The sequence below is a fragment of the Parasteatoda tepidariorum genome, chromosome 11 (genome assembly GCF_982258835.1).
Source record: "Parasteatoda tepidariorum strain Cologne lab strain chromosome 11, Ptep-v5.0, whole genome shotgun sequence".
Taxonomy (NCBI): Eukaryota; Metazoa; Arthropoda; class Arachnida; order Araneae; family Theridiidae; genus Parasteatoda; species Parasteatoda tepidariorum.
In genome coordinates this window covers 1,120,137-1,148,088 of record NC_141765.1, presented here as the reverse complement: position 1 = coordinate 1,148,088, position 27,952 = coordinate 1,120,137, and the positions used below count along the sequence as shown (strand labels likewise).

The 27,952-nt window shown below is 27.4% G+C and overlaps 1 protein-coding gene across 11 annotated transcripts in view; it reads right to left on the bottom strand.

The window, feature by feature from the left end:
- AP-1gamma (adaptor protein complex 1, gamma subunit) overlaps nt 1-18,168 on the bottom strand; it is a 108,823-nt gene extending 90,655 nt beyond the window's left edge. For 5 of the 11 annotated variants that reach the window (XM_087154760.1, XM_087154766.1, XM_087154759.1 and 2 more), the window contains exon 1: nt 18,012-18,168. In XM_087154760.1, coding sequence (XP_087010886.1) covers nt 18,012-18,037 — 26 coding nt within the window. In that variant the 5' untranslated portion in view covers nt 18,038-18,168. Of the gene's footprint in view, nt 1-17,206 lie in introns of all 11 variants that reach the window. The other 6 variants (XM_087154764.1, XM_087154762.1, XM_087154761.1 and 3 more) reach the window with 5 other exon arrangements.
- Nucleotides 18,169-27,952: the final 9,784 nt, after the last annotated feature.

Here is a 27,952-nt window from a genome sequence, read left to right as displayed (position 1 = left end):
CTTTTCAAATGCTCAACTCGCATCGCTTCTATTGTAAATCCATGTCATTTATGTATTGTGTTTTTGGTAGCTGCTTGTCGTTTCTTGACTTGCGGATTTTTCAATTCAGATGTAGTAATCAATACGGTGCTATAGCTAGCAAATTTCGTATTTTAGCTTTTATTACTGCTTTTCAGCATACTCAATTCTAGAAGATTCTATTGTAAATCCATATCAATTTCTGAGCGCTTTTCAGCAGTTATTACAATGGTAGTTTTTTTTTACATTTTTGAAATCGATATTTTTAATTCAGATGTAGTAATCAATAAGGTGCTATAGCTAGCAAATTTCGTATCTGTCGTGTTCGAGGCTATGTTTACGAACTATCATGCCTACGCAATCGAATTGGGACTTTCCCTCTAAAAGTTTCAGTTTGTATTCCTCATCTGTTAGCGTTGCGTTAAGACGCATCTTTGTATTCTAAATTCTAAATGTTGTAATTAATTAATAAATAGTGCTTGTTAGATATAAGAGTGTTATTTCCTAAAACCCCACGCTATGGGACAGCACAGTATCTTAGCTTTTATTACCGCTTTTCAGCATACTCAATTCACGAAGATTCTATTGTAAATCCACATAAATTTCTGAGCGTTTTTTCAGCAGTTATTACAACTGTGTTCTTTTTTTTTTTTTTTTTTTTTTTACATTTTTAAAATTTATATTTTTAATACTATATTATTACCACAGGAAACATTTTTCAAATTCTAAAATTACACTCATTTTAAAATTAGTTAATAGAATGTGCGAATTTAACTAAGGAATTATTTTTAAACTAATTCTCTTTAAAAATAAGATTTTTTTTAAATGATAAAAAAAAAATATATTGGTATTATTTATTGTTATTACCTGCCATGTTATATTATGTGTGGAAGTGGAGTGATAGAAATAAGGGTCCTTGGACCTCTTACCCTATAATCAGCTAACACTATAAGGGTCCTTTGACCTATTTTATATAATTTGTTTGTTTGGCCGCATTTTGTATCATTGTCCCTTGTGACGATCTTTGATTGAAGTTGTAATCATGTATCAATCCAGTTGTATGATCTTGATGTAAACCCTAAACAAATAGGGTGGGTAGTGTCACTATTCAAATTAAATGATAAAATTAAGAAGTTTGTATATTTTAGGTATCTTAAAAGCTAGGCAAATATTTGTGAAAAGCAATGCCCTTTTCTTGTGAAAAGTGCCTCTTTTGGGGGAAATAGAGCCTTTTCTAGTATCTACCGCCATGCCCAGTTTAAGGCATAGAACGAACACTGGCACAACAGAATGATCTGTTTTTATAAATCCAATTTTAAGAAATTGACCAATTAGTCATCGATTTTTCGGCCATTTTCACATCACATAGGTTTTTAAAGTCCAATAGTTTTCGATGTTATTGTGGCACGTGAATTACAAAAGTCCACTTTTTGATTTCTGTAGATTCGGTTATAAATTCAAGTCATTTTCTGATCACTTTTAGGTAAGCAGACTGGACAAAAAATGGTCACCCTTGGAGAAATCATGAAAAACATAATTTAATAATGTGTAATAAGTCCACTTTTTACACGTTATTCAAATCACTTACGTTACTCACACGTTATTCAATTATTAAAATCACCACCTTTGGATTCAATAACATCCTGGAATCGGTTAGGAAGTGAGTCCACAAGGTTTTGCGAGTACGTCGAATCCTGTTTGAGCCACTCGCTGAGGATTTGATCGCGCAAATCCACCAAATTCTGAGGATGCTGATTTAGGCGTTTTACACGTTATTCCAACATGTCCCACAAATTTTCAATGGAGTTGAAGGCAGGTGATTTTGCAGGCCAATCGAGATGTAGTTGAGTGTCTGAGTGTTCATAAAATCAGTCATACACACTTCCAGCCTGATGAACTTTGCTGTTGTCATCTTAAAAAATAGGGGTATCGACAACACACTCTTCATGAAGATGTTGACTGAAAGGCAATATCTAATCATCCAGAATGTTAAAATAAACATGCTGGTTCATGTTAGTGGCTACCTTAGAAAGGGGGGCCAATCCACAATAAGAAAAACGCTCTCAAAACATGGGAGACCCATCCTCGGCTTGAACCTGATTTAGCACACAGTCAGGATGAAATGTTTCATCTTCTCTTCGTTGCACTCGACGATGCGCGTCTTTTGAACAAAGGTAAAAACATGATTCATCAGATCACATTACGTTCCACCAGTCAGCAACTGTCTACTTTCGGTGACTTCTAGCCCACTGAAATCGTCCAGCTTTATGTGTCTGTGTGAACAATGGCTTCTTACGAGATGTTCGACTCCAAATGTTCATTGCATGCAGTTCTAGTCGCAATGTTCTCACCCAAACAGGTTGGGATGGACTTTCATTTACTAACTGAAGCAATTCCTGTCAAGTTTGGAAGCAATATTGATTGACCAGTCGGGAAGCACGTCTCCGGCCCCTTTCATGCAGGATCCTTTTCCGACCACAATTCTGACGTCATCCTTCGAGGCCACGTGTGTTACACCACTGCTTGTAGACACGCTGAACAGACAGCATCGAAACACCAACAAATCCAGCAACTTCATTCACCGTATGACAAGGATGAGATTAGCCAAAACGTAAAAAAGCTGAATTTCCACGATAGTAAATTTTACGCAAGCGCAACCCTTTAATAATAAATTCCAGACAGTTTAAGGTAATAAATAATGTGTTGACATACAATTGTGTACTAATCTATTATTATAAAAACGATTACATTGATACTTAACATTTAGTGGGGAAAAAATTACCAATTGAAAAAATAAAGCCGGAAATTATATTTTTCCTCAGTTCACATAAGAGACAATTACTACTTGAAAAACTACCTGGTTTAGCAGATTAAAACTACTGAGAATATACATTAATATTTCATTTTTTTAATAAATACTGTTATATGATTTAAAGCAAATATATCAGTAATATTACTTTTTAAATTATATTGGAAAAAAAAATTTAACAATAGACCGAATCATTATGCTCATATTATAGTCGAATCCAACTACAGCCCTCTGAAACATATCAATAACAGTGAAGTAGAAATATATAGTAACTCCTTAACATACAAAAATTGCTATTTTAGTTTGAAAAATTACATGACAATCAGCAACTGTTAAGAAAATTGTTTCTTATTTGATAAGAATTTTGCATTTTATAGCATAAATAACAGCAATTATAAATAAAATTTTGATGATGAGTTAATTAACTCTTTTTCCCCCCAATTTTTTTTTTTTATTATTAAATCCCTTTTTAAGTGATTGCTTTTGTTTGCTATATCTTTTATGTTTGCTATATTTAGTCGTTAATCCATCTTCAAACATCTTGTGACAAATCTTATTTTTTCTTATTTGCAAGCACAGAATGTAAGTTTTGAATATATTCCATTCCAGTTTCTCTGATGTTGTAACACTTATATATACTAATAATCATCATTAGAAAAACAGTCACCTTTATAGTAACTAATTTAAAAAAAGATTTACTTCTTACAAGAATCGCGATAGTTGATCTTAAAATTGTGTGAATATAAATAACAATTATGGATTTCGAAATCACATGAATATGAAACTAGATATACGATTTTGAAAATGAGAAAATACAAACTGGGATATAGAATTTTTAAAACGCGTAAATACAAATCCCAATTCATAATTTTTAGATAGCGTAAATACGAATCATAATGCGTAATTTTTAGATTGCATAAATAAGAATTATGATGTATAACTTTTAGAATGCGATAATGCAAATCCCAATGCCTTATTTTAAAATCACGCATAAATACGAAAATCAATGTTTGATATTATAAACCGCATGAGCAAATCAACACATTGAATTTTAAATGTGCGTGAATATGAATCGCTACATAGGTTTTTAAAAAGACGTAAATACGAATCACAATATCGGATTTTTAAATCTCGTAAATAAGAATCGCAATGTACAATATTCAAATCGCGTGAATAAGAATCGCAACACGCAAATATGAAAAGCTATGTTTGATATTAAAATCGTGTGAATAAGAATCGAGATATTAGCAGATTCCAGGCTTGGGACCTCTAAAAGGCTTGTCAGAAGCAGCGTCGATTGAATTACAAAAATCGAATTTATCTGGAGGGCGGGTAAAAAATTCGGAAAATCTTATCTGCTGCGTGTAAAAGGGGAGAAAATAGGTAAAATAAGTAAAAATGAGAAAGGATTGGTAGCTATGTAGTTTGAATTTTCTGTTTCTCTTTGAAAATCGGTGAATTTTCTGAAAAAGCGGAATACTTATTAAAAAAAATGAAATTTTTAGAAAATCTGAATTTTTGATTAAAAAAAAAAAGCTGAAATTTAAGAGATAAAAGTGAAAAAAGCGGAAATCCGCTAAAAAGCGGAAAAATCTCATCCCTGGTATGAGCATTGACATAGCCAAACACAATTGCCCCTTTTTGCCACTCGATCACATCCTTACACTTATCCATATTTACGCACAATTTCCGCTTCAAACAAAAATATCTCACTGATAGCTACTTGCCTTTGATCACGTTGAAGCAGTGTGCATGCAATTGAGCAAGTAACTTGATCACTGCAACATTTAACGAAATTTAATGATACATCGGTGCTTGCGAACTAGGGTGAGTAATTTTCTGTCTGGCGAGCTTAGTTATTAAAGATATTTATAGTTTTTTTCCCAGCAATTTCCATGTGATCTTTTCGAAGTACAATATATTTAATATGATGTCTTGAATTTTGAAGATCACTTATTGATGCACGGATTCGTGACGATTCTGTCGTAAATTCAGATTAATGTCAGATTTTTTTTCTTGAGTTATTAGTTTTCAGTATTTATCCCTTTTTTCTCCTCATTTTGATGTCGTTTCTGAAGCGCCAATGTTTTAAATATGACACTATTATGGCTTGCAAATTTCAAATCTGGCACTTGAATTATAATATTTTTCAAAATATAAGTTTTTTCACTTTGTAAAATAATTTACAATTAAATTTTTTTTTGATTTGCAGATTTCTATAAGGAAAAAATTAAATATAAAAAATTGCTAAAATTTGCTTTTGGCTAAGACTCACGAAATTGGGTTAATACTTCTGATATTTGGCTGATTTACGTGCTAATAATCAGAAGTCCTTACTGTGGACCCTGCTTCTAAAGGAATTCAACCCAAACAAAGCCAGAAACTTATCGCGGTCAGATAAAATTTCACCTAGATGTCCAAATTTTAAAAATTGATAATAGAACAATAGTTTTAGTTTTCTTATTCAGAGATTGTTTTGTTTTTCATTAGATGATTTTAAACATTAAATAAGATACCAATGAATCTTCTAAAAATGGATTACATAAGGGGTGCACAAACTGCAGCCCGTCAACTGTTGATGTACAAACCACCTGCAAAAGCTTCTGAACACGAAAAAAAAAAGTTCTTTTTTTTTGAAAAATAAAAAAATATCGAAGCGCACATTTGAGTTATCACTTTTTGACGAGTTCAATTCACATAGATTATATTGTAAATCTATGCCTCGATTACTTTTTTCCATTGTAGTTGATTCGGAATTTTGCATGATTTTTAAAAAACCCAAACTTTAAATACGATATTAAGATACGCGAATTTCAAATTTGAGTAATCACTTTTTGTCTCACTTTATTTTTGCAGATTTCATCTTAAATCCTAGAGATTTTTCAATCCTTTATTTTCTCTTGCCCTTTTGTTTACATCTTTCCACATGGTTTTAAAAATTTCCATATAGTTAATACGATATTAGAACTTGTGAGTTTTAAATCGTGCATTTAATATTTTATATATTTTAATAATGCCCTTTTTTACTCTTTATTTACGCTGATCTCATAAAACAAATTGAATATTTTTTTTTAAAAACTTCTTTTAAAAGGTTTTTGCAATGCCTTTTTACGTGATTTTGAAAATGCCAAATTTTTACTCAAGAGACCATTAAGTAACACGAGTTTCAAATCGCACATTTAAATAATTACTTTGATGCGCATTGTTAAAAATTCTGAATTTTATCATGACATGCAAATATTAAATAATTACTTATGGTGCTGATTTCATCGTATTCCAATAAGTTCCTCTCCATATAACACAAATGTGGGTTAGTTCAACACCTACTAGAAGGTCAAGGACAGCTGGCCCAATGATTTCAACTCTGTGACACCACGAAGAGAGGGAATAGCGTCTGTAGCTCTAACATAGAAACGCCATTTAAAGCGAGTTTTAACACATGAATGTTGCTGCAAAATTTGATTTTATATCGAAGATTTAAAAAGGTATCAAAGTAAGTAAAAGTTACTATTTTTTTTATGAATGTGTTATGTTTGATTTCAATAGATTTTTCTCTAATATGTTGTAAATTAAGTTTGAAATCAGATTGAAAGCAGGTATATAATTTAACTTGCATTGTTGTTATGTTGTGAGACGTTATTTGAGTCTCTAATGTATTTATATGTGTTATCTGATCTATTTCCATTTTAATTAAAAAATAACATAATTTAGTATTCAAATATAAAATTAGAAAAGCATTCAATTGTATTTTATATTCATACTTCATGAGCTAAAGCATCTTAAATGAATCTAAGCGATTTAAATAGACTGCTCAAATTTTAAATAGCCCTAGAATTGTTTATTAAATATACATTTCAATAAATTGGTTAAAAATAAATCTGTTTGAATTATACATTTATATAAGCATATTAAAATATATTAGTTACAATTAGGACTGGGCTATAAATCGATATATCGCGACATATCGATTTAACGCCTGTATCGGCAGGCCGATACAGCGAGTTTCGTTCCAGGCGATGCATCAGAAATCTGATTCAAGCTGTCGAGTAAAGAAGACGAACGATATAGCGATACAAGTCACGCAAGGATCTCTTACGTTCCGATGCCAACTCGCGCTGGAAGAGGATGTACGCAGCGTTACATTGAAACGGCCTTGATTGATGAGCGGTAGAATCAGTTTTGAGAACATATATCGTGATCTCGCATGTTCGTTTCCGCACCTCTAAGTTTTTATTTCTGCTTTGTCACGACTTGATATCGTTTCTTGTAGATTATTTTCAGTGGACTGACTTTCTGATCGCCGTTATTACCTTGTTCTGAACGTAATCTATTATTGAAAAGAATATATAAAGAAGTGTTTCTTAATTAATGAGGTAAATTTTCTTTGAAACAAAACTTTTTATTTTTAAATGTTAAAACTAATTTTGATATATGTTTAAGTATTATTTTACATTATTGAATTTATTACAAACGGAAATCTAATTTAAGGTGCCCATAAAGAATTAAATTAAAAAGTAATTAAATTTGTTAGGCTATTTTTTACTTTATTTTAATTTATTAAAAACTTTTTGGATAAAATAATAATTTAATGGGTTTTTATTACTGATTTTAAATTTATAAATCTTTAGTTGTTTTCATCTTTATAAATAAAATTATAACAAAACTTATTTTTCCTCTTTTGGATTTGGACATAAGTCAATCAACTTTGTTTATTCAAAAAATTTTGTAATGTTTGCGATTGCGACTTCTTTTTTTAAAATCATTTAGCACTTCGTTTTATTAAAGAGTATAATCGTGTTTTTTAATTTTCTTTCAATATTGTCAGTTGAAAATATTATCGAATATCGTAATTCTTTTGGTTTCATTTTTAGGAAATTAAACCTTACTTTGTTTTTCCTTTCAGAATTCGATAATTATTCAATTTAACTTTATTATTTATGTGAAATAATAATGATAAAAAATATTGTTGTTTTAAAAGTGTTTTTTTTTGCTTAATTTATTTATCACTTTGTTTTAAGCATACAAATAATTTTTAATGAACTTATTTTTTAAATTTTCTTTCTATATTATTAGGTAAATATATTGATAAATTTCAATTTTATTATTTTTTTTATTTATTTTTAAGCTAAGAAATCTTTCGTTACTTGCGCAATCATTTTTAGAAATTAGAAAATATAACATTAATATCTTTCTTAAGCAAAACATATTTATCAAATTCATAAATTGATTTAAATCAATCTGAGTATGAAGTTTCGATAGAAATCCGACTTTCTGCACCTTACAAGTAAATGAATTTCAAAAATACTATATCGCGATGCAAAACTGACGATGCATCACGATATAAAATTTCTTACATCACCCAGTCATAATTACAATCCAACATGTTTAACTGCTTAACTTTTTAATGTTTGTAAGAATAAAATATGCAATTTCTTGAAATACTAATACGATGTTTGTAATGTTTTGTACATTATGTATGTTAGATTAGAGATTTATATATATCTTTCTCAGCAGGGTTGGCAGGTTTTTGACATGTGACAGTTTTTGACAGTTTAAACCGTCACGTCAAACACCTCACTGTCAAAAATGTCGAAAATGTCAAAAACCTATATTCATATGCAGGGTTGGGTTTTTGACGTCAAAAAGTGGTTTTTGACATGACAAGGGTATAATACTGGTTTAAACCGTCAAAAACCCGTCAAAAATGTCAAAAACTGAAGTTTGCCAAGAAAATATATAAACTTCAAAACTACCAACAGTTGCCATGCATTATATTGAAATTTAATTATACTATAGGTAATCAGCAGGTTTTAAAATAGTTTTTAATTAAAATTAAGGTAAAATAACAGATTTAAAATCTCAGAAATGTATATTCAAATGCATGTGCAGAAAAATTTTGCACAAAAATTGTTTAAATATTTATATTTAAAAAATTTTTTTTTTCTTTTTGACTTACTTACTTAAGAAAATTAAAAGTTTATTACTATGCATTTTTGACATATAAGGAACATATAACTAATATTTATAAGGAGCTTACAAGTTATGTTGTATAAATACAAACTTGATACAAGATACAAGTGTATAAAAAAAAATTTTAATGTTATACCGAATATCTTTATTATCCAATATTATATAATTTGAATTTAAAAGTAGTTATATTTATGAATAATGATAAATATAATTCATATTGTTTATTATATTTATTTATAATTATTACACTTATCATTTTAAAACAATTTTTATCTCTTAATTTTTTTTTCTCCACTTGTATTAAGAATACAAATAATGCATATCTTTAAAGCAAGAAGTAATTATTCAACAGCTGAATATTTAGATATTCAACAAAACTATATCGTATTCAGCAAAATGAAATTCACAAGTATTTAGATAAACTAAATTTTCAGCATAGTAAATGAATAGGCTGAATATACTGTAAATCGACACTAACTACTCTGTGTAACAGAACAGAAAGCACTTAAATTTGTATTGTCTTATGTTAAAAAGATTATTAAGAAGATTTAAAAGAATATTAAAAAAAAAATTTCTTTAAAAGAAGATGTCTAATGTACAAAACTGCTAATGTTTATCTTTAAAAATGTCTAATTTTTAGTATAATCTATACTATACACTAAATTTGGTTATAAATAAATTTCTTAATAATATCACTGCAGATTTTCAATAACACATGAAAATGAATACATAATATTACAAAAGATGTGAGTTTTCAAAAGTACAAGATTTTGGTTACTATTCAAAATATAAGTGTTTCTTCAAAATTTTAAATTTATTTTTTCTAGAACATATTTAGAAACACTATCCTTTAAAAAATATATAAATTTTATGTATTAATTAAATTTCACATATGAATATAGGTTTTTGACATTTTCGACATTTTTGACAGTGAGGTTTTTGACGTGACGGTTTAAACCATGGTTTAAACTGTCAAAAACTGTCACATGTCAAAAACCTGCCAACCCTGTTCATATGTGAAATTTAATTAATACATAAAATTTATATATTTTTTAAAGGATAGTGTTTCTAAATATGTTCTAGAAAAAATAAATTTAAAATTTTGAAGAAACACTTATATTTTGAATAGTAACCAAAATCTTGTACTTTTGAAAACTCACATCTTTTGTAATATTATGTATTTATTTTCATGTGTTATTGAAAATCTGCAGTGATATTATTAAGAAATTTATTTATAACCAAATTTAGTGTATAGTATAGATTATACTAAAAATTAGACATTTTTAAAGATAAACAATAGCAGTTTTGTACATTAGACATCTTCTTTTAAAGAAAAGTCTTTTTAATATTCTTTTAAATCTTCTTAATAATCTTTTTAACATAAGACAATACAAATTTAAGTGCTTTCTGTTAAATACACAGAGTAGTTAGTGTCGATTTACAGTATATTCAGCCTATTCATTTACTATGCTGAAAATTTAGTTTATCCAAATACTTGTGAATTTCATTTTGCTGAATATGATATAGCTTTGTTGAATATCTAAATATTCAGCTGTTGAATAATTACTTCTTGCTCTCAAGATATGCATTATTTGTATTCTTAATACAAGTGGAGAAAAAAAAATTAAGAGATAAAAATTGTTTTAAAATGATAAGTGTAATAATTATAAATAAATATAATAAACAATATGAATTATATTTATCATTATTCATAAATATAACTACTTTTAAATTCAAATTAACATACTGGATAATAAAGATATTCGGTATAACATTAAAAAAAATTTTATACACTTGTATCTTATATCAAGTTTGTATTTATACAACATAACTTGTAAGTTCCTTATAAATATTAGTTATATGTTCCTTATATGTCAAAAATGCATAGTAATAAACTTTTAATTTTCTTAAGTATCAAAAAGAAAAAAAAAAATTTTAAATATAAATATTTAAACAATTTTTGTGCAAAAATTTTTCTGCACATGCATTTGAATATAAATTTCTAAGATTTTAAATCTGTTATTTTACCTTAATTTTAATTAAACAATATTTTAAAACCTGCTGATTACCTATAGTATAATTAAATTTCAATATAATGCATGGCAACTGTTGGTAGTTTTGAAATTTATATATTTTCTTGGCAAACTTCAGTTTTTGACATTTTTGACGGGTTTTTGACGGTTTAAACCAGTATTATACCCTTGTCATGTCAAAAACCCAACCCTGTTTCTCAGTAAAAATACCAAATAACTTGAAATGTAGAATTAACAGTTGGTATAGGTTTACCAATATTTTAAAACTAATTTTCACTAATTATTATAAACAAGAATTACAAAGAAATTTAAACTGTTTTGGTGATGAAAAGTAGTTATTTTTAACTCTAATGAAATTAAATTTAAACAAATTTTAGTAAAAAAATACCATATGTGTTTATCTGAAGAATGCTGATAGAAGTTACATTTGTTTATATTTAGCTATTAGAATTTTAAATCTAATATGCCTGAGAAGAATTTTAATATTGAAGAATTTCTAAATGTACCAATATTTGGGGATAAAAATATTAGTTTCTAATACTGTACCAAGGTTTGGTGTCATTGTTTACTTAAAGTTCTTCTAGTGTGCTGTTAAAATATTTTTAAAAAAAGTATTTGGAATTAAGAAAGCTTTCATAAATAAATTATTTAATTGAACACTTATTATAGAGATTGTTGACTACATTGACCAGAACTTTGTTTATATTAACCAAAACTTAAGAAAATATATTTAAGATTCAGATAAATTTTTTGGGAAGAAAAAAAAAATTCTTTTTTTGATTTTCATTATTCCAATGACAAATTAAGGCAAGTGTTGATAAATTAATATTTTAGTTTCAGCCATGAGTCTCAATGTCTGTTTATTTTTCAGGCATCAAGCATGGTTTATGTTTCTTGTGTCAAGGGAACTATGATGATAATCACAAGGTATTTCGTTTCCCCCAAGACACACAACTGCAGCAATTTTGGTGTGATTCATTTATGCAAAAACTATTTAAAATTTGTATTTAACTTTTAACTAAGAATATTTGTTTAAATTTATAAAGATTTATTATTATGTTTAAATTAACAAGGATTATCACTTTTAATGCTTTCCGAAAGTAGATTGTTTTTCATCACTCCTTTTAAAAATAAATATATAATTATTATTGTGAATTGTAAAATGATTAATAGGATGTCTTACATCAAGACTTTTAAAAATAAATATTTAATTATTATCATAAATTGTAAAATGATTAATAGGAAGGTCACAGGAATTTAAAGCTTCAATTTAATCTTATGTTTTTAAAGTTTCAAAAATGTATTGTAAATAATAGTCGTTTTTTCATTCAGTTCTTGTTTACTTTCAAAACTTTACTTAGTTTTAATTATTGGGTGATGTAATGTAACTACTTTGCATTATTTACATTATATTTTGTGGTACATCAGAAACTGCAATTTTAAGAAACAATTTTGTTTTTACTAGTATATATTTCTTATTATCCCGTAAAAATAGTTAAAAGCTCCATAAGTATGAGATATTTGTGTTTTTCTTAAAGGAAAATTTAATTGGTAATTTAATTATAACTCCAGATATAATTTATAATATAGAATAGTATTTAAAAAATAAGTGGAAAATTTAGATTATGTAAAGACATTTTTGTATTTCATTCAATATTTTATTTAATTTACTGTACTTTTTCATTTCCTTCTTTCGGATAATTAAATTTCTCAAAATCAACAAGTTTTTTAAATATGTTGTTACAAGAGCAAAAGTGTCGGGTAATTTGAATGGTTCATATATGGTAAAGTATTTAATAACTACTATACAATCATTAGTAATTTACTGTGTTACTTATACATTGTTGTATATTAACAGTTTTATCAACAGGCAGCATTTTCGGAAAAGATTGTTCCATTAACATGCACGGAAAAATACAGTATGTAAGCAAATATTTTGAATTATCCATGAAATTTTTCTACCAAATTTTTGTTTGCTCTCTGGGGTTATGTTTTAAAATAAAATGTTTGGAAATTTGGTCATTTAAAAATATACGACAATTACAATGTTTTCTTCAGAAGTATAGTAATCTTGAAATTGCAAATAATGATAATTAATGATATATGTTTCAAAATAAAAATTTTTAAAATGTTACTTGCTTTGCATATATATTTTTCTCCTTACTGATTTAAATAAAGCTTTTGTTCTTTTTATGATAAAATTAATCTTCATATACTTAAATACCTCATTCATAAAGTCTATATCATCAAAGTAATGATTCAGCTTAGTCATATTAAAGTATATTAAATCATTTTTATTATAGTCATATTAAATCATGTAAGTCATATTAAATCATTCATTAAATCATGTCTATGTAAGTCATATTAAATCATTTTTATCACATGTATGCAAAACAAAAGAATATAGAAAGAAATTAGAGGGACAGATGTTAATTTGTTAGTTTACTGCAGTAAATAAAAAAATTTCAGAATAATTATATACATTTGTTATAAATATTTCAAAGGCTTATAAAGGATAAACATTTTTATGCTTTTTTTTATAGAATTTTACATTAAGTGTTCTTTCTAATAACATTTTGTTTCCATGAATGTAATGTTAAGTAGTAATTTTTAATTCTTAGGTATATATTTTTATTTTTAATCAATTGATATTTATTTAATATGATTGATTACTCTTAAAATAGTTTAAAATTGAAATTTATCCTTAAAAAAAAGGGTTTGGATAAATCTTTTGAAAATAACCAAAAAAAATCTTTAAAAACTAATCTAAAATTTCTTACTGCGTTAATTTACTAATTTTTTATCATGATTTTTTTTTCTCTTGATTCATTTTAAATTTATTTTTTTAAGGCAAAGATTATATATACACAATTATTCAGATCATAAAAAAATTTGGATTCTTATTTTGAGCTATTAAAAATGAAAGAAAAAACAATAAAACTAATAAGGAATCGACTATCTTCATATCTTCACAACCTCCTCTGATCACTCTGAAGGTAGAAATTATCTACGCTCTTTTCTACCTTCTGATCGTGATGTCACAAACAAGCTCCTAGGCCTTCTACTCTAGGTGGTTATGGTTAGTTCCATCAAAACTCCTCCACAAAGGCAAAATTTCTCCCAATTATTGATCCAGAAGTTCTCGTCTTCCCGATTTGGTTCAAAATTACAAGACTACTGAGTTGAAAAGCCATAGTCGTAAACCTTAATTTTCAAAAATTTTTGATATCCTAATTTTTTATTCTTATAACAGTAATAAATGTATAAAAATAATTTTTGAAAAATAGGATGTCTGCTCGAAAACATAAAAAAGAAAGGATTTTCATCCTTGTATTAGTCAGGGGTGGTTGTGAAAACCCTGAAAATTTTGTGTGCAAAATATCAATATCAAGATATCAATTTTTTATGTACGATACATGTTTTGTATTTAACATAATTTTTTTAAATAAGATTCATAATTAAATTACCTACCAACAAAGAATATCCCACCTTAATAGTAACTAATTTAAGAAGATTTTCAGTTCTTACAAGAATTGTGATATTGGATTTTAATATCGCGTGAATATGAATCGTAATATTGGATTTAAAAATCCTGTTGATATAAATCATGATAGTTGATTTTAAAATCAAAACAATATAATGAATGTGAATCGTGGTATTGGTCAATTTATCTCTTATTTTAAAAATGTGTGAATACGGAACATGATCTTTAGATTGCTTGAAAACGAATCGCAAAATACATAGCTTTTAAATCTCGCATAAATACCAAAATTGATGTTTGACATTAAAAACGTGTAAATATAAATTGCAAATTTGGATTTTAAAAACGCATGAATACAAAACACTAAATTGATTTTAAAAACACGTAAATACAAATCCCGATACAGGATTTTTAAATTATGTGAATACGAATCGCAACTTTAACTAACTCCCTAATTAGGTATTTAAGGTAACAGATATTAAAATCTAGTGAACAAGAATAATGACACTAGCAGATTTCAGCACAGTTAAAAAAAAATTCTAAAATGGGGAAAATTCGCTAAAATCACGTGTAAGTAAATGTCTTGTTAAAAGGATAAAGCAAAAGTTTCAAAATTTAAATTTTAGAATATGGAATTGCATGAAAATTTCATCAAATTATAAATTTTTGATTAGCAAAAGCCCGAGAACCAATTTTTTGAGAAACATGGAATTCTGCGATATTCCTAAAAAAAGCTGATGCTCTGCACTGAATTTTTAGACCTGGTTGGATGATACGAAAACAAAAGAATTCTAAGGAACACCCAGAATACGACCACCCTCAATTAGTTACAAAAAACTTAGTATCGTAATAATCTACTTAGTTTCTAAGAGATAATTTGTAAATCTAAGTTGTTCCAAGTTCTCATTAGAGACTTATTTATTTCCAAGGCATTTCTAAAGAGTATAAAGACAATGTGCACGCCTTAGATATATTAGCTTAACTAGAGATTTGCTTTAAGTAAAAAAAAAAAAACACCCAGAAATGTAAGAAGTCCCGAGTCCCAACGACAAATACTTAATCTTCATATTATACAGTACAGAATGATTTATCTGGTATCCAGAAAACCGGGGGAAATTTTGCTCGATATTCCCGCCAATTTGACACATCCTTGAAGTTGAGAAGCTGAAAATGTAGGGGGAGGGCATTATTCTCCCACTTTGTCCAGAGAAAACTTCAATATTTCTTCTGTGACCTTGAAGATCTTTAGGTGGAGAGGGGGCATGGAAAGGGCAAATGTTTTCTTTTGTCGTCCGTCTGAAAGAATCCTTGTTTTTCTGATAAGCTGCCGTCAACCAAACATATTCATTTCATTCAACGTTCATTCATTCAAAACATTCAAGTTCACATCTCTATCATTGCTTGCTAAACATAAATTTAAAACCTTTATCAAAATTTAAATCACAAAATTATTCAGAGTACAAGAAACGTATATTTAAGCGAGAAAAATCAAAATGTTAACAAAATCTATTATCAAGCAATATGGAGCTAAAACCAAACAAACAAGTTTGTTTACAACAATAAAATAAAATGTGTCTTAAATAATCACATTTTACCACTTGAAGTTTCCTCCTGAACAACCAAACTGGCTTTGAAATTTCTTAATCCTGCCCCGTTACATAATGTTTAATCAGGATTTTGTTTTAAGCTAACACATTAATTTATGATTTTTAATATGCATATTCTTCTACTTTTTTTTTTTACTGAGATTACTAAAATATATACTAAGATTAGTTTTTACATATTACCTTGTACTCTTATACAAATAGCACAGATGTAAAATCTGTCTATTGCTTTTAAAGCGCAAAGTATTTTCCTTTAAAAAATAAATTAATGCATATTGGAGCAAAGATGGTGTTCACATTAAAGCTAAAAAATAACTTATGATATATTTAACTTGATTCCCAATATTCAGTAGGCAAGACTATTTACCATACTCCATACATATGTATGGAGTTAAAAGATTTATTCCATTTAAAGATTCAATTTGAAACTAAATTATTTCTTAAGAACAAATATCATAAATGTGTCACAAAAAGTTAAGCATTCTGTAACAGTCCAATCTGGGCCAAGGAGGTCATAAAGGTTAAGACTCCACAATTTTGTGACCAACAGTTCCATTACGGCAAACATACTGCACAAACTGTCTTAACTTCCCAGACAAGTTGATATCCATCAATTTCAAGTAGGTTCTCACAACTACATACTAGTTCTTCACAATGACAATGCAATATCATTAACACTAAAGCACTGCAGCTCATAATAGTATAACTTTGAGTAATGAATATCTAATCTAGATCTAGTCACACAAAACAGTGTGCCAGATATAAATGTCTAACCATTGTAAATCACCAGGATATATATAGGCTTATTAAACCACTATTTCGGTAACAAATGAAGCTTTATGGTTCATTAATAGATCAGCCATACATTTCTGTAAAATAGCATGATATTTATCACATCTCAGGAAATTTTTAATTCACAAAAAAATAATAATAATAATAATTAAGCACATAATGTATTCTATAGAAGTTTTTTGATGAACCTCTATTAAATTCATTTAATAGATAAACCTAGAGATTGTAATAGATACATCCAAAATAGCTTATTTAATTGTAACTATCATATTTCATACTTGGTGCTGAGATGTCTGAAACATAAATTAAAATTATTTATCAACACAACAAATTTTAATTTAAAGCCTATCCTCAAGAAAGAATAATCATATTTCGTTTAAGAGTAAATTTGAGCTAAATTAAACATTTGGTGAAGATTAGTAATTTATTTGTTATAATGATATATCAATATTATTCATGAACAGTGTTTAGAGATTAATAGATAACACAAATGCAATACCTATGTAAAACATATTGTTGCAAAATAGATTATTCCTGAACTATAAATTTGATACACAGATGCCTCCACTCCACTTAAATTATTAATGAATTGAAAGCACAATTTCCAAAACTGGTACCAAAATTATTATGATAAAACACTTGTGAACTGCTTCATTGTTATCAGAACTTTTATTAAAGCTCAAAATTAAATGAAATATCACCACGTGCTCAACTATATACTTTTTATTAGTGTGCAATTAATTTTTAATGAGCAAACCCTCCTTAATACATATTCGTTTAAGATAGCTGAATAAAATTAAACAAGATTTTGAAACTAAATCAAAAGTTTTAACGCCCAAATTAAAGATCTGAACAGAAAAATAAGGCTTTCTCTAAAAATTTAATAGTTCTTTTTAAAAATCCTAACTTTTGTACCACAAATGATCACAGAAGTTGACATTGTTTTGAAGAGGTTCGACTAGGATGTTTATATGTAGTTCATAGAAAAATAATCTATACCGTTTCATACTTAATTGAAATTAAATTAATGAAAGGAGAGAATATGAATTCCTTTAGGAAACTTAGTCAATCCTTAATATAATTTTGAAAGAATTCGAAACAGGTTATTTTAAAAATAAATTGAAAAAAAAAAGTTATGATGAAGGGTACTGAAATGAAATATGCCGAAATTATTTTTAAACACTTTAATGATGTCAAATAATAATATTAATCGGATGCTATAAGTATGAATATTTTAACAAGTACTAGGAATAGCAGACCAGTATGAAAATAAGTTAATAATTTCTAATTTTGAAACAGCTTACTTTGATATGGCAGACTGTAAATCCATGACGGAAAGAGTTGCCAATATAATAAAAAAAAATTTCCACACGTGTCTCAGCAGTACACATGAGCCAGGGTAGCCGAGCGATTCGAATCAAATTAACAAATATCAGTAAAGCGGTAACTTAAGGGTTGTAATTTCAGATACTTCTGGGTTACTATTTCCGATTATTATTTACGCCACAGCTTCTTAGAGTTTAAGTCATCGTAAAATTTTTTAAGACTTCTGTCCCATGAGCTTTTTGTTGATTTAAGTAAAAATAGAATTTTTTTTGAAAAAAATAAATAATTTTTTCTTTAATAAAAACTACTTAATGCTTAAAAAATTTATTTACAAACAAAAGTTGTTTTAACGTGCTCCTTTATGGATGGTGTTTTCTACACTAGGGAACGCTGCAAGCTCGGTACCGCCTAAATTTCCGGGTTACTGTTTCAGTTGTATTTTTAAGCCATTTGGCATCATTGTGTTTTGAGATTCTAGCAAACAATGTATTTGATTACTTATCACTTGTGTTTGCAATGCTAAAAGTGTTAACACTAGCGTAAGATGGTGCACAGCTTGCAAAAAGAACAAACAGTAATAAACTTATGGAAAGAGGCCATATTAAGACTGCCAAAAAAGCGAGTTAATCAAAATCTGGCAACCATGTCACCTTTTTTAACAATATATCTCTAAAAAACTAAAACAAATTTTTACTTCGAACTCACCAGAATTACATATTAACATTAATATCTTATGAAATATGGCAGATTTGAGCTCAGAAATTATCAAATTTATTTCTTTTATTGAAAACAAAATTATCCGTTTGAAAGCATCGCCTATCAAAATAACATGTAGTAAGCAGCTGCAAACTTTTTCACCAGAACTAGAGTAGGTGCCGCGCTCGAGATTGTTATTGTTTACATTTCTATTGAAAGCACCATCCATATATTAGTTATTTAGTAACAATATCAAAACGATGAGTCTGATATTTGTAAAAAATTATCTGTTTTGTTTGTAATTTTTTCTCCTCCTACTTTGCATCTATAAAATGCTAGGCTTACAAACTTAACTGTTTCATCGCAATGGACGTGATAACTAGTCTTCCAGTCCAGGAATACTCACTGTGATCTATAGTTATATTAGTGAATTTGGTTAGTTTTTTTATAACAATTGATTGTTATTTATTAAGGTTAAATAAGTGAGTTTTAAAGGAATTTGCTTTGTTGTTTTCAGTTTTAGTGCTGCGGGGAAACTCTAAGTGCAGAGGATAAGACAAAGGCGCGTCATTGCCGCGATGAAAGTGTTAAAAATAAAAATATACCATTGTACATAATCATTTAATTAAACGCAATTTTAACTTGGAAATATTTTTGAACTGCAATATAAAAAACATGCATATAAAATTTTAATCTATCTATTACATTTAACACAAAATATACAACTATTTTTAAGCAAAATAATTTTTCATTACATTCTCCATAAGTCTTGCAAGCCTATTAAATATTTTTCTTCTAAAAATTTCGTTATAAATTCAATTTCTTCCAATTTTTTTTCTTCTTTTTTTTTTGTAAAAGGGTCTTTAGATTTTCATTCCTTTCCCGACAGAAAAGCTTTTTCTTTTATTCATCATTTATTACTATATTTTTATTTATATGCTTAAAACAAGATTAAGTGGTTCAAAACAAATGGCAGTTTCTCACTCTCAATAAATTATTGCTACTAGTATAATTTATTTAATTTGTAATCCCCATTAAAATATTATTTCTCTTTATTGAATTAGCAAATTAAAATTTTTCACAATAATAAAACATAGCATCTCTAAACCCGTAGGCGTGGGAAGGATAAAACAGTATAAACACAGTGGGGGGTGAAGGTGGAAGCGACCACTTGCATCCAGCTCACCCTTACGAAAATTTAAGGTATATTTCAGGTTGATTTGAGGTATTTTTGAGGTATTAAGGTTGATTTGAGGTATATTTAAGGATGCACAGAAAACAGCAATAAAAATTACACCTCGTAAAAGTTGTAATTAAGATGTACGCAGTGCCGTTCCTGGGGTGGCGAACGCCTGCGTGCAAGAATAATTTTGTGCGCCCCTATATACTATGCTTAAATTTTGATGATAAGGCCAATTTTCATAATCATTTTTAGTTTGAGATTTAAACTGAATAGTTTCCTTATAGACTAAAGTCACTTTAGTGTAAGTGTTTGACTATGAAAATGGGCGTAATAAAATAAAACAACGACAAAATATGACAAAAAATTTATTTTTAATAATTCGCTATAATTTGATTTTTTTCGAATAGTTGAATTTGGCGCCCCTTAAATTGGGCGCCTGCGTGCGGGGCATTCGCTGCATACCCGCCAGGAACGGCACTGGGTGTACGAGGTTGTTTTATATACACTTCAGCTTGTTTTGAGGTTGTTTAAAATTCACTTCAAATCAACCAGACAGATAAGGCGATTTTTGAGCTATACCAAGTTGATTTTCTTACACTTGTAACAACAGAGGTATTTTTGAGGTATACAAATTTTTACCTTGTTTCAACTAAAGAAAGTGGGGTATTTATTGAGGTATATGGAGTCATTTTTTTTGCACCTAAGCTTATTTTGAGGTTGTTTTAAATCACTTTCAAATCAACCAGACTGATGAGGTGATTTTTAAGGTATACGAGGTTGCTTTTCCTACACTTGTATCAAAAGAGGTATTTATGAGGTATAAAAAAATTAACCTTATTTCAACTAACGAGAATGAGGTATTTACGAGATATAAAAAAATATGCCTTATTTCAACTAAAGAGAGTGAGGTATTTATTGAGGTATATGAAGTCATTTTATTTATACCTAAGCTTATTTTGAGGTTATTTTAAAATCACTTCATATCAACCAGACTGATGAGGTAGTTTCCAAGGTATACCAGGTTGTTTTTCTTACACTTGTAACAAAAGAGGTATTTACAGGGCCGGATTAAGACCTCTTGAGGCCCTAAGCACTGAAAATATTTTGGTGCCCCCCTCTAACAATTAAAAATACATCTGCTATTAAGTCACGTGTTAATTCTAAATATAAAATCAAAATTTTTTTAAAAGAAAATATTTATTCAAATAAAAAAAAATTAAAATATGATCAATTGAAAACTTTTCAATTAATATAAAAAAAACTTCTGTTTGTGCACATGTACCATTTGCAAAAAAGCAAACACTTTGAATGACTTATGATCGAAAGTTTGAACTTTTATATACTAAGATTCAAAATACTTTAGAAAAACAGACACATCTTTTTCTAAAAAAAAGCATAACTTTTTTTTTAAATGGTTCGAATTCTTGACTCTCAAAATATATAGCCATACCACGAGAATATTTTTAAACGAACTAAAAAATTTTAGCGCACAATAATAAAATTCATTTTCCTAAAAATAGTTCCTTGTCAAAAATAATTTTTAAGAAGTATTAATTATTTTATATTATTTTATTTAAGAGAATAGACGAAAGAACTTTAAATTGAAAATTTAGCAAATGTCATTTTAAATGACAAAATACAAAATTTAATGTGTATTAAATCAGTCAAATACAACTGAATTATTCAATTTTAAAAAAGTTATATATTTAACATTTCATTTCTCAAGAACTATTCGACAGATTTCGTTCAAATTTTGTATTTTACCATTTACATTTATGTTCTTTAAAATTATATAAAAGTTTGTATATTTTTAAATTGAAAATTTTTCCGACTATTAATAATAAATAATTTTAAAAAAAACTATTTTTGTCGGGAAAATATTTTTAGGTAAATGAATTTTATTATTAGGTATAAAATTTTTTCAATTCGTTTCAAAAGTTCTCGAGACATTGCGAAATGCATGAAAACTGAAATTAAATAATGGAGCCCAAACTTTCAACCTAAAAAAAAACTTTTGGGACCTTAATTTCCTTATTGCGAATATCATCCATATTTCGAGGGACAAATATCCAAATTTAACAACAACATACATATAGATATGTATATATATAGGTAGAGGAAACACGTTTGCCTGACTTAAAAAAATATCTTCTGCACCATCTAATTAGCATATTTTAAGATTGGCCCTTAAACCATTTAGATTGAGATCTAGAACCTAAGTTAAAATCCGATCATTAAATCAAGAGTTATTCAGGTTTTTTACTTTTTTTCTTTTACGCACTGTATATAATACAACATACTTTTACAAATAATAATTATTTCTTTTTCCTTATTAAACCTAATATATTAATAATGATCGGAAGAGAAATGAGGGGAAAAAAATTGTGATGAGTAAATTTATAAATGCAACAATTATCATAAATGATCCTATAAAATCTGGATTAAAAATCATAAATGAACTTATTTCATAATAACAACTCACTCTAGATTGCATCTGTGGAAAACAGAACTAATTACCTAATAAAATTATTACTATTTTGTTTAATATTTTGGACATTCTCTTAATTAGGTAACCTGTCAAAGGTACAGAAGAGTTTAGGAGCAATAAATAACTATCAATTAAATCGTAATTTGACTAGTAAAAAAATGACCTTTTAGAAAAAATGATAGAAATCACTTAAAACTACTCCATTAAACCTGTACATAAAATTCTCATAAGTGATAGCAGTAACTTTGGTCTGAAAAAGCTGTCTCAGTAAATAAACACTTTGTCCTCAATAAGTAAATAAATGCAAAAACAAAATACTTTAAATAACTATAAATTCAATTAACAGATTTTCGTTTACAAATTTAGAACATTCGTGTTTTTATAATACAAAACAAAAACATAAGTAGAGCAACAATGAATATAATATAAAAACTAAACTTAATTAATAATCAGTAGAACATAACAAACCATCATTTTTAATTTATTCACTTTTTTTTTTTTGGATTGTGTGTTAACGATATTTTTTATTCCTGTATTCATACGCGTACATAATACCACATAAGTTTTATAGAAAATAATTTTAGGTTTGGAAAAATACAATCCTTAGAAACATAAACAGAAGTATTATATGTAATTTTATTGAACCAACATTTATCTTAAACCAACCGAAATCTACCTTGCCTACTCAAATTTTATGTACTAAATATTTCACATATTCTTTACAACATTTAAAGACAAATTCATAAAATAAATCGAAATAAAATTTGTGTATTATTACTTAAAATTTTTATTTAAAATCGAATAAATATTTAAATTATAACGTCATAGAATAAAATTTATTTCAATAAGATCAATTATTTAAAAAAATTTAGTTACTTCTTAAAACTTATAATACGGCATCCCCTCCTAAGAAATATGTCACATTGTATTTTTAACAAAAACTTGAAATTTTTTTTATTACTTTTGAGTATTATTATGTAATAGAATGTAAAAAAAAATTATATAATTTTCAAAAATTGTAATTTTATTTTTTCATTTAGGTTTAATTAATTTTTTATAATTAAAATATTATAATGCTTTAGAAAAATTAAACTCTTTACTTATATTTATTTAGACATAATCAATATTGATCGATAAATAATAATTATTGATAAAATTATTTGAGGGCTACTACCTGAAGCAATATAAGCTGTTCACTATTACAGCATGCTTTCAAAAGCAAGAATAATGCTGATATAATGTTTATATTTAGAATAATGTTTCAGTACAATAAACTTTTTCTGTGCATTCACGCATAATTTTACCTTTTTTTTTTTCCTTTCATGAAATTTATTTTTTTTCTTCTCATATTTCCGTAAAAATATCATAATAATTTTTAGAGTCACAAACAATAGTTTTATTTGTTCCTTATAATTTTTATATACAAGAAATGACTTTGTTAAAATAAGGAAAAACTATCGATACTATAATTTCAATAGCCTGTTGAAATATTAACTATTTTAAGGATTAAAATGATAAAATTTAATTACCAATTGCAAATAAACTTTTAAGTTTTTAAGAAAAGATGGTTAGTTATTTTACATATTAAACATTAAATGTTACATTATATGTTAAAATAACCAACTTTGAAATACCTTCTACTAGATCTTAGTACACATTTTAACACAAAAAAAGAAGAAAAAGAACTTTTGAATTTAAAATTTCGGTACAGGCAAAGATGATAAAAGAAAAATTTTGAAAATTAATATTTTCGAAGTGGAGAAACATCAAAGTTAACCATTTTAACAAGGCTATTTATCAAACACCTGACTTTAGCTTTTCCTAAATATAAATTAGTGATTTCGTTTGAACAAAATTAAAGTTATATTTCATTAATCTGCCTTTAAAAACCTGTTCAAAATTTAATAATTAAAATTATTTGCCCAATGAAATGGAAGATTCCTCAAGTATTGTTTATAAAAACATTTTCCTTTTCAATAAACATTGGGAACAAGGAAGGGGAACCAATTTAAATAGAATAAATGGTTACTTATGTCAACTCTAAAATTTCTGCAAGAGTCATGTTTGTCTTTATATGATCGTTGCCCGAAACTTTTCTCTTAAAATAGTCATAAAAATCAAATAGTAAAATAATCGATAAAGTTAAATAAAAATTAAACAATGCGAAAAAGTAAAATAATCTAAACACGAACCAAGTTGAAACAAAATCCTGTAAACTAAGGTGCCAAGTGTTTACCAAAATGTTTAATTTGTGTGTATATACGGGGGTGTGTAAATACGAGAAATTAGTTACTGATTGTAGCTTAAATAAAGTTATTGGTTGAAAATTATGTCAATCAAGAAACTTTTCTTTTCCTAGACTTCCCACTTTCTTCAATCTTAAGTCATCATTTATTTGTAGCTCTACCCCTTTGAAGGGAAGACAATTTGAATTTTCTGAGATATGGCCCTTTCCTCTAAAAAAAAAAGGGAAGGGGGAACGAGTCGACTAAAGGATGCTTAAAGATATCTGAGATGAAACGATGTTCTCTGTCTGTAGTAAATCAATTGGTTACACTTGTCTTGTCCTTAAAGTGGTTCTTCTCAGAAAATTTAGCTTTGTATTATAACGCATATGTTGGGGACAATCACGGTGGTCCTTTTCAAGAGCCTTTGAATTCATGAAATCGAATGCTAGCAATAAACAGCTTTTGTTGTTTTACGACGGGATTGTTCGTTACATGCAGAAAGCAAGATCAGGTTAAATTGATCAACGTTTCCCAGCAGTCTGGTGCTTATAATAAAATAACAGGAACAACAATATTTTTCCCATTACTGAAAGAAAACACAAATAATTAAGATCAAAAGGATAAAACTTCTTTGAAAAAAACGCGCTAAGAAGCAGCAGAAATTTCAGAAAAAAGTATCATTACAAAACAAATGAAATAAAATAAAAATATGACCACCGAAGCCGACGTCTTCAGGGGGTACCGGCCCCGGTAGCCATTAAAAACAAAACCATTTCTATTTGAGGGAGAAGCAAAAGCTTAAAATATCTCCCTCAGTACCCCGATGGTTTTGTATAGAGGTCCAGGAAAAACAAGATACATTCAAAAGAATAAACAAATTACGAAAAGAAAATCAATAAAAATCATCAGAAAATTAAAAACTTACAGTCACAGGTCAAGAATAAACTTCAAAAGCAAGTGGAGGAAAAGAAAACACTAAAAACTGAAAAACAACGCCCCCTATAATAATGCGCAGTAGAAGTTTAAAAATGAAATGAAAAAGGTCAGGAGAAGGAGATACGTAGATAAATTAATAGAATGCTTAACTGGGGCTGCTCAGTTAAGACTAGAATTGCGCCCTGTTAAAAGAAAAAATATATAAAAACTTAAAAACCATCAATCATTTTTTTAATTAAAAAATTAACATTACAAAAATTAAAAGGAAAATCATTTTTACTCAAATTATTTAAAAAATTATCCACAGCTTCCCGAAAACTTTCAACATTATTACAAATTTTCTTGATCCAAACTAATTGCGAAAAAACAAGATTTTTGAATATTTTACTACACAAATTAGTTTTAAAGTTGCAGAAAAAAATAACATTAAAATTAAAGGCTTTTCTTTTATCAAACACACCAATTTTAATAAAATTGTTAACAATATCAATTTTAAAATCTAAATATTCAATATTAAAGCAATTTTCATTAGTTTTTTTCAGGACCAAATCACCAGGATAAATAGTATAAACAAAATTATAATCGTCACAATTAAACAAAATCAAATCATCAATGTATCGGAAAGCATCAAGTACCCTATGTTCAAGAAATCTAGCCTCGAAAAAGTGCAAAAAAATGTTGGCAAAAGCCCCAGAAAAGGAATTACCTTGTGGAATTCCAATAATTTGTTTATAAAAATCTAAACCATCAAAAAGAACATTCTCAAAAAGATTAAACTTGCATAAATCTAACCAGTTAAACCTATCAATTTTTTCATCAAATAAATACTTGTCATAAATACCTTCACAAATCTCAATAATTTTTTCATGTGGTATGCTTATGCTGGTATACAAATTTTCAAAATCAAAAGTGTTAATGCTGGAAATATCATTACTTTTAATAAAATCCAGAACTTCAACATTACTTTCAATAATAATATTTTTCTCTTTTTTAATTTTAAGCAAAATAATTTTTAAAAAACAAAAAAACCTTTTACTAATATCAGAATTATAACTATTAGTACCACATGCTATAAACCTAAATTTAATCGGATTTTTATGAAATTTAACTATTGGAAATAAATATGGAAATGTAATCCTATTTAATTTTAATTTTTTACTAAATGCAATAATTCTTTTTTCAATAACTTTTTAATCTTCTTTTAACTTTAAATAGGTATTATTTGCATTATATTCCCCAATAATCAATTTTTTTAAAAAATATTTACACATAATACAGAAATTATTTGAAGCTTTATCTACAACAGTAACAATGAATTTATCCTTAAGATTTTTAATTTTTCTAGATAAATCATAATCAATAAAAGTACCTTTAGGAAATGAACTAAAACTGGTATTAAATAAATTAAATTTAACCCTTTCAATAATTTTAGCTTTCCACTCAGAAAAACCTTCAACAGGCCAATGATATTTTCTGGAAATTTTTGCAATAAAAAAATCTAGATCTTTTTTAATGGATAAAATAAAATCTTCTTTTTTCATCTTAACTCTGGTTCTAAATTTTGAACCCTTACTTAAAATGCTAATTAGATCCTGATCACCCACAATTTCCAAATTTCCGGTAATAACATGTCCATAATCATTATCAATAAATTTTGAAAAACCCTCCTCATTACAATAACAATCAGATTTAGAAATACAATTAAGATTTCGACTTAAAAAATTATAATTACACACCTTTTTCCTAAGTGTAGAAGAATATTTAAAAGCAGCAGTAACCCTAATTTGTTCTAAAGGAAAGAAATCAGAAAGACCATGAATAATCTGTGGTAACTTAGCATTTTCAAAATTCTTATCATGAAAATTAATCGGTTTTTAAGTTTTTATATATTTTTTCTTTTAACAGGGCGCAATTCTAGTCTTAACTGAGCAGCCCCAGTTAAGCATTCTATTAATTTATCTACGTATCTCCTTCTCCTGACCTTTTTCATTTCATTTTTAAACTTCTACTGCGCATTATTATAGGGGGCGTTGTTTTTCAGTTTTTAGTGTTTTCTTTTCCTCCACTTGCTTTTGAAGTTTATTCTTGACCTGTGACTGTAAGTTTTTAATTTTCTGATGATTTTTATTGATTTTCTTTTCGTAATTTGTTTATTCTTTTGAATGTATCTTGTTTTTCCTGGACCTCTATACAAAACCATCGGGGTACTGAGGGAGATATTTTAAGCTTTTGCTTCTCCCTCAAATAGAAATGGTTTTGTTTTTAATGGCTACCGGGGCCGGTACCCCCTGAAGACGTCGGCTTCGGTGGTCATATTTTTATTTTATTTCATTTGTTTTGTAATATTTTTCCCACTCGTTTATGCAGAATGACCAATTTTTATTTTAA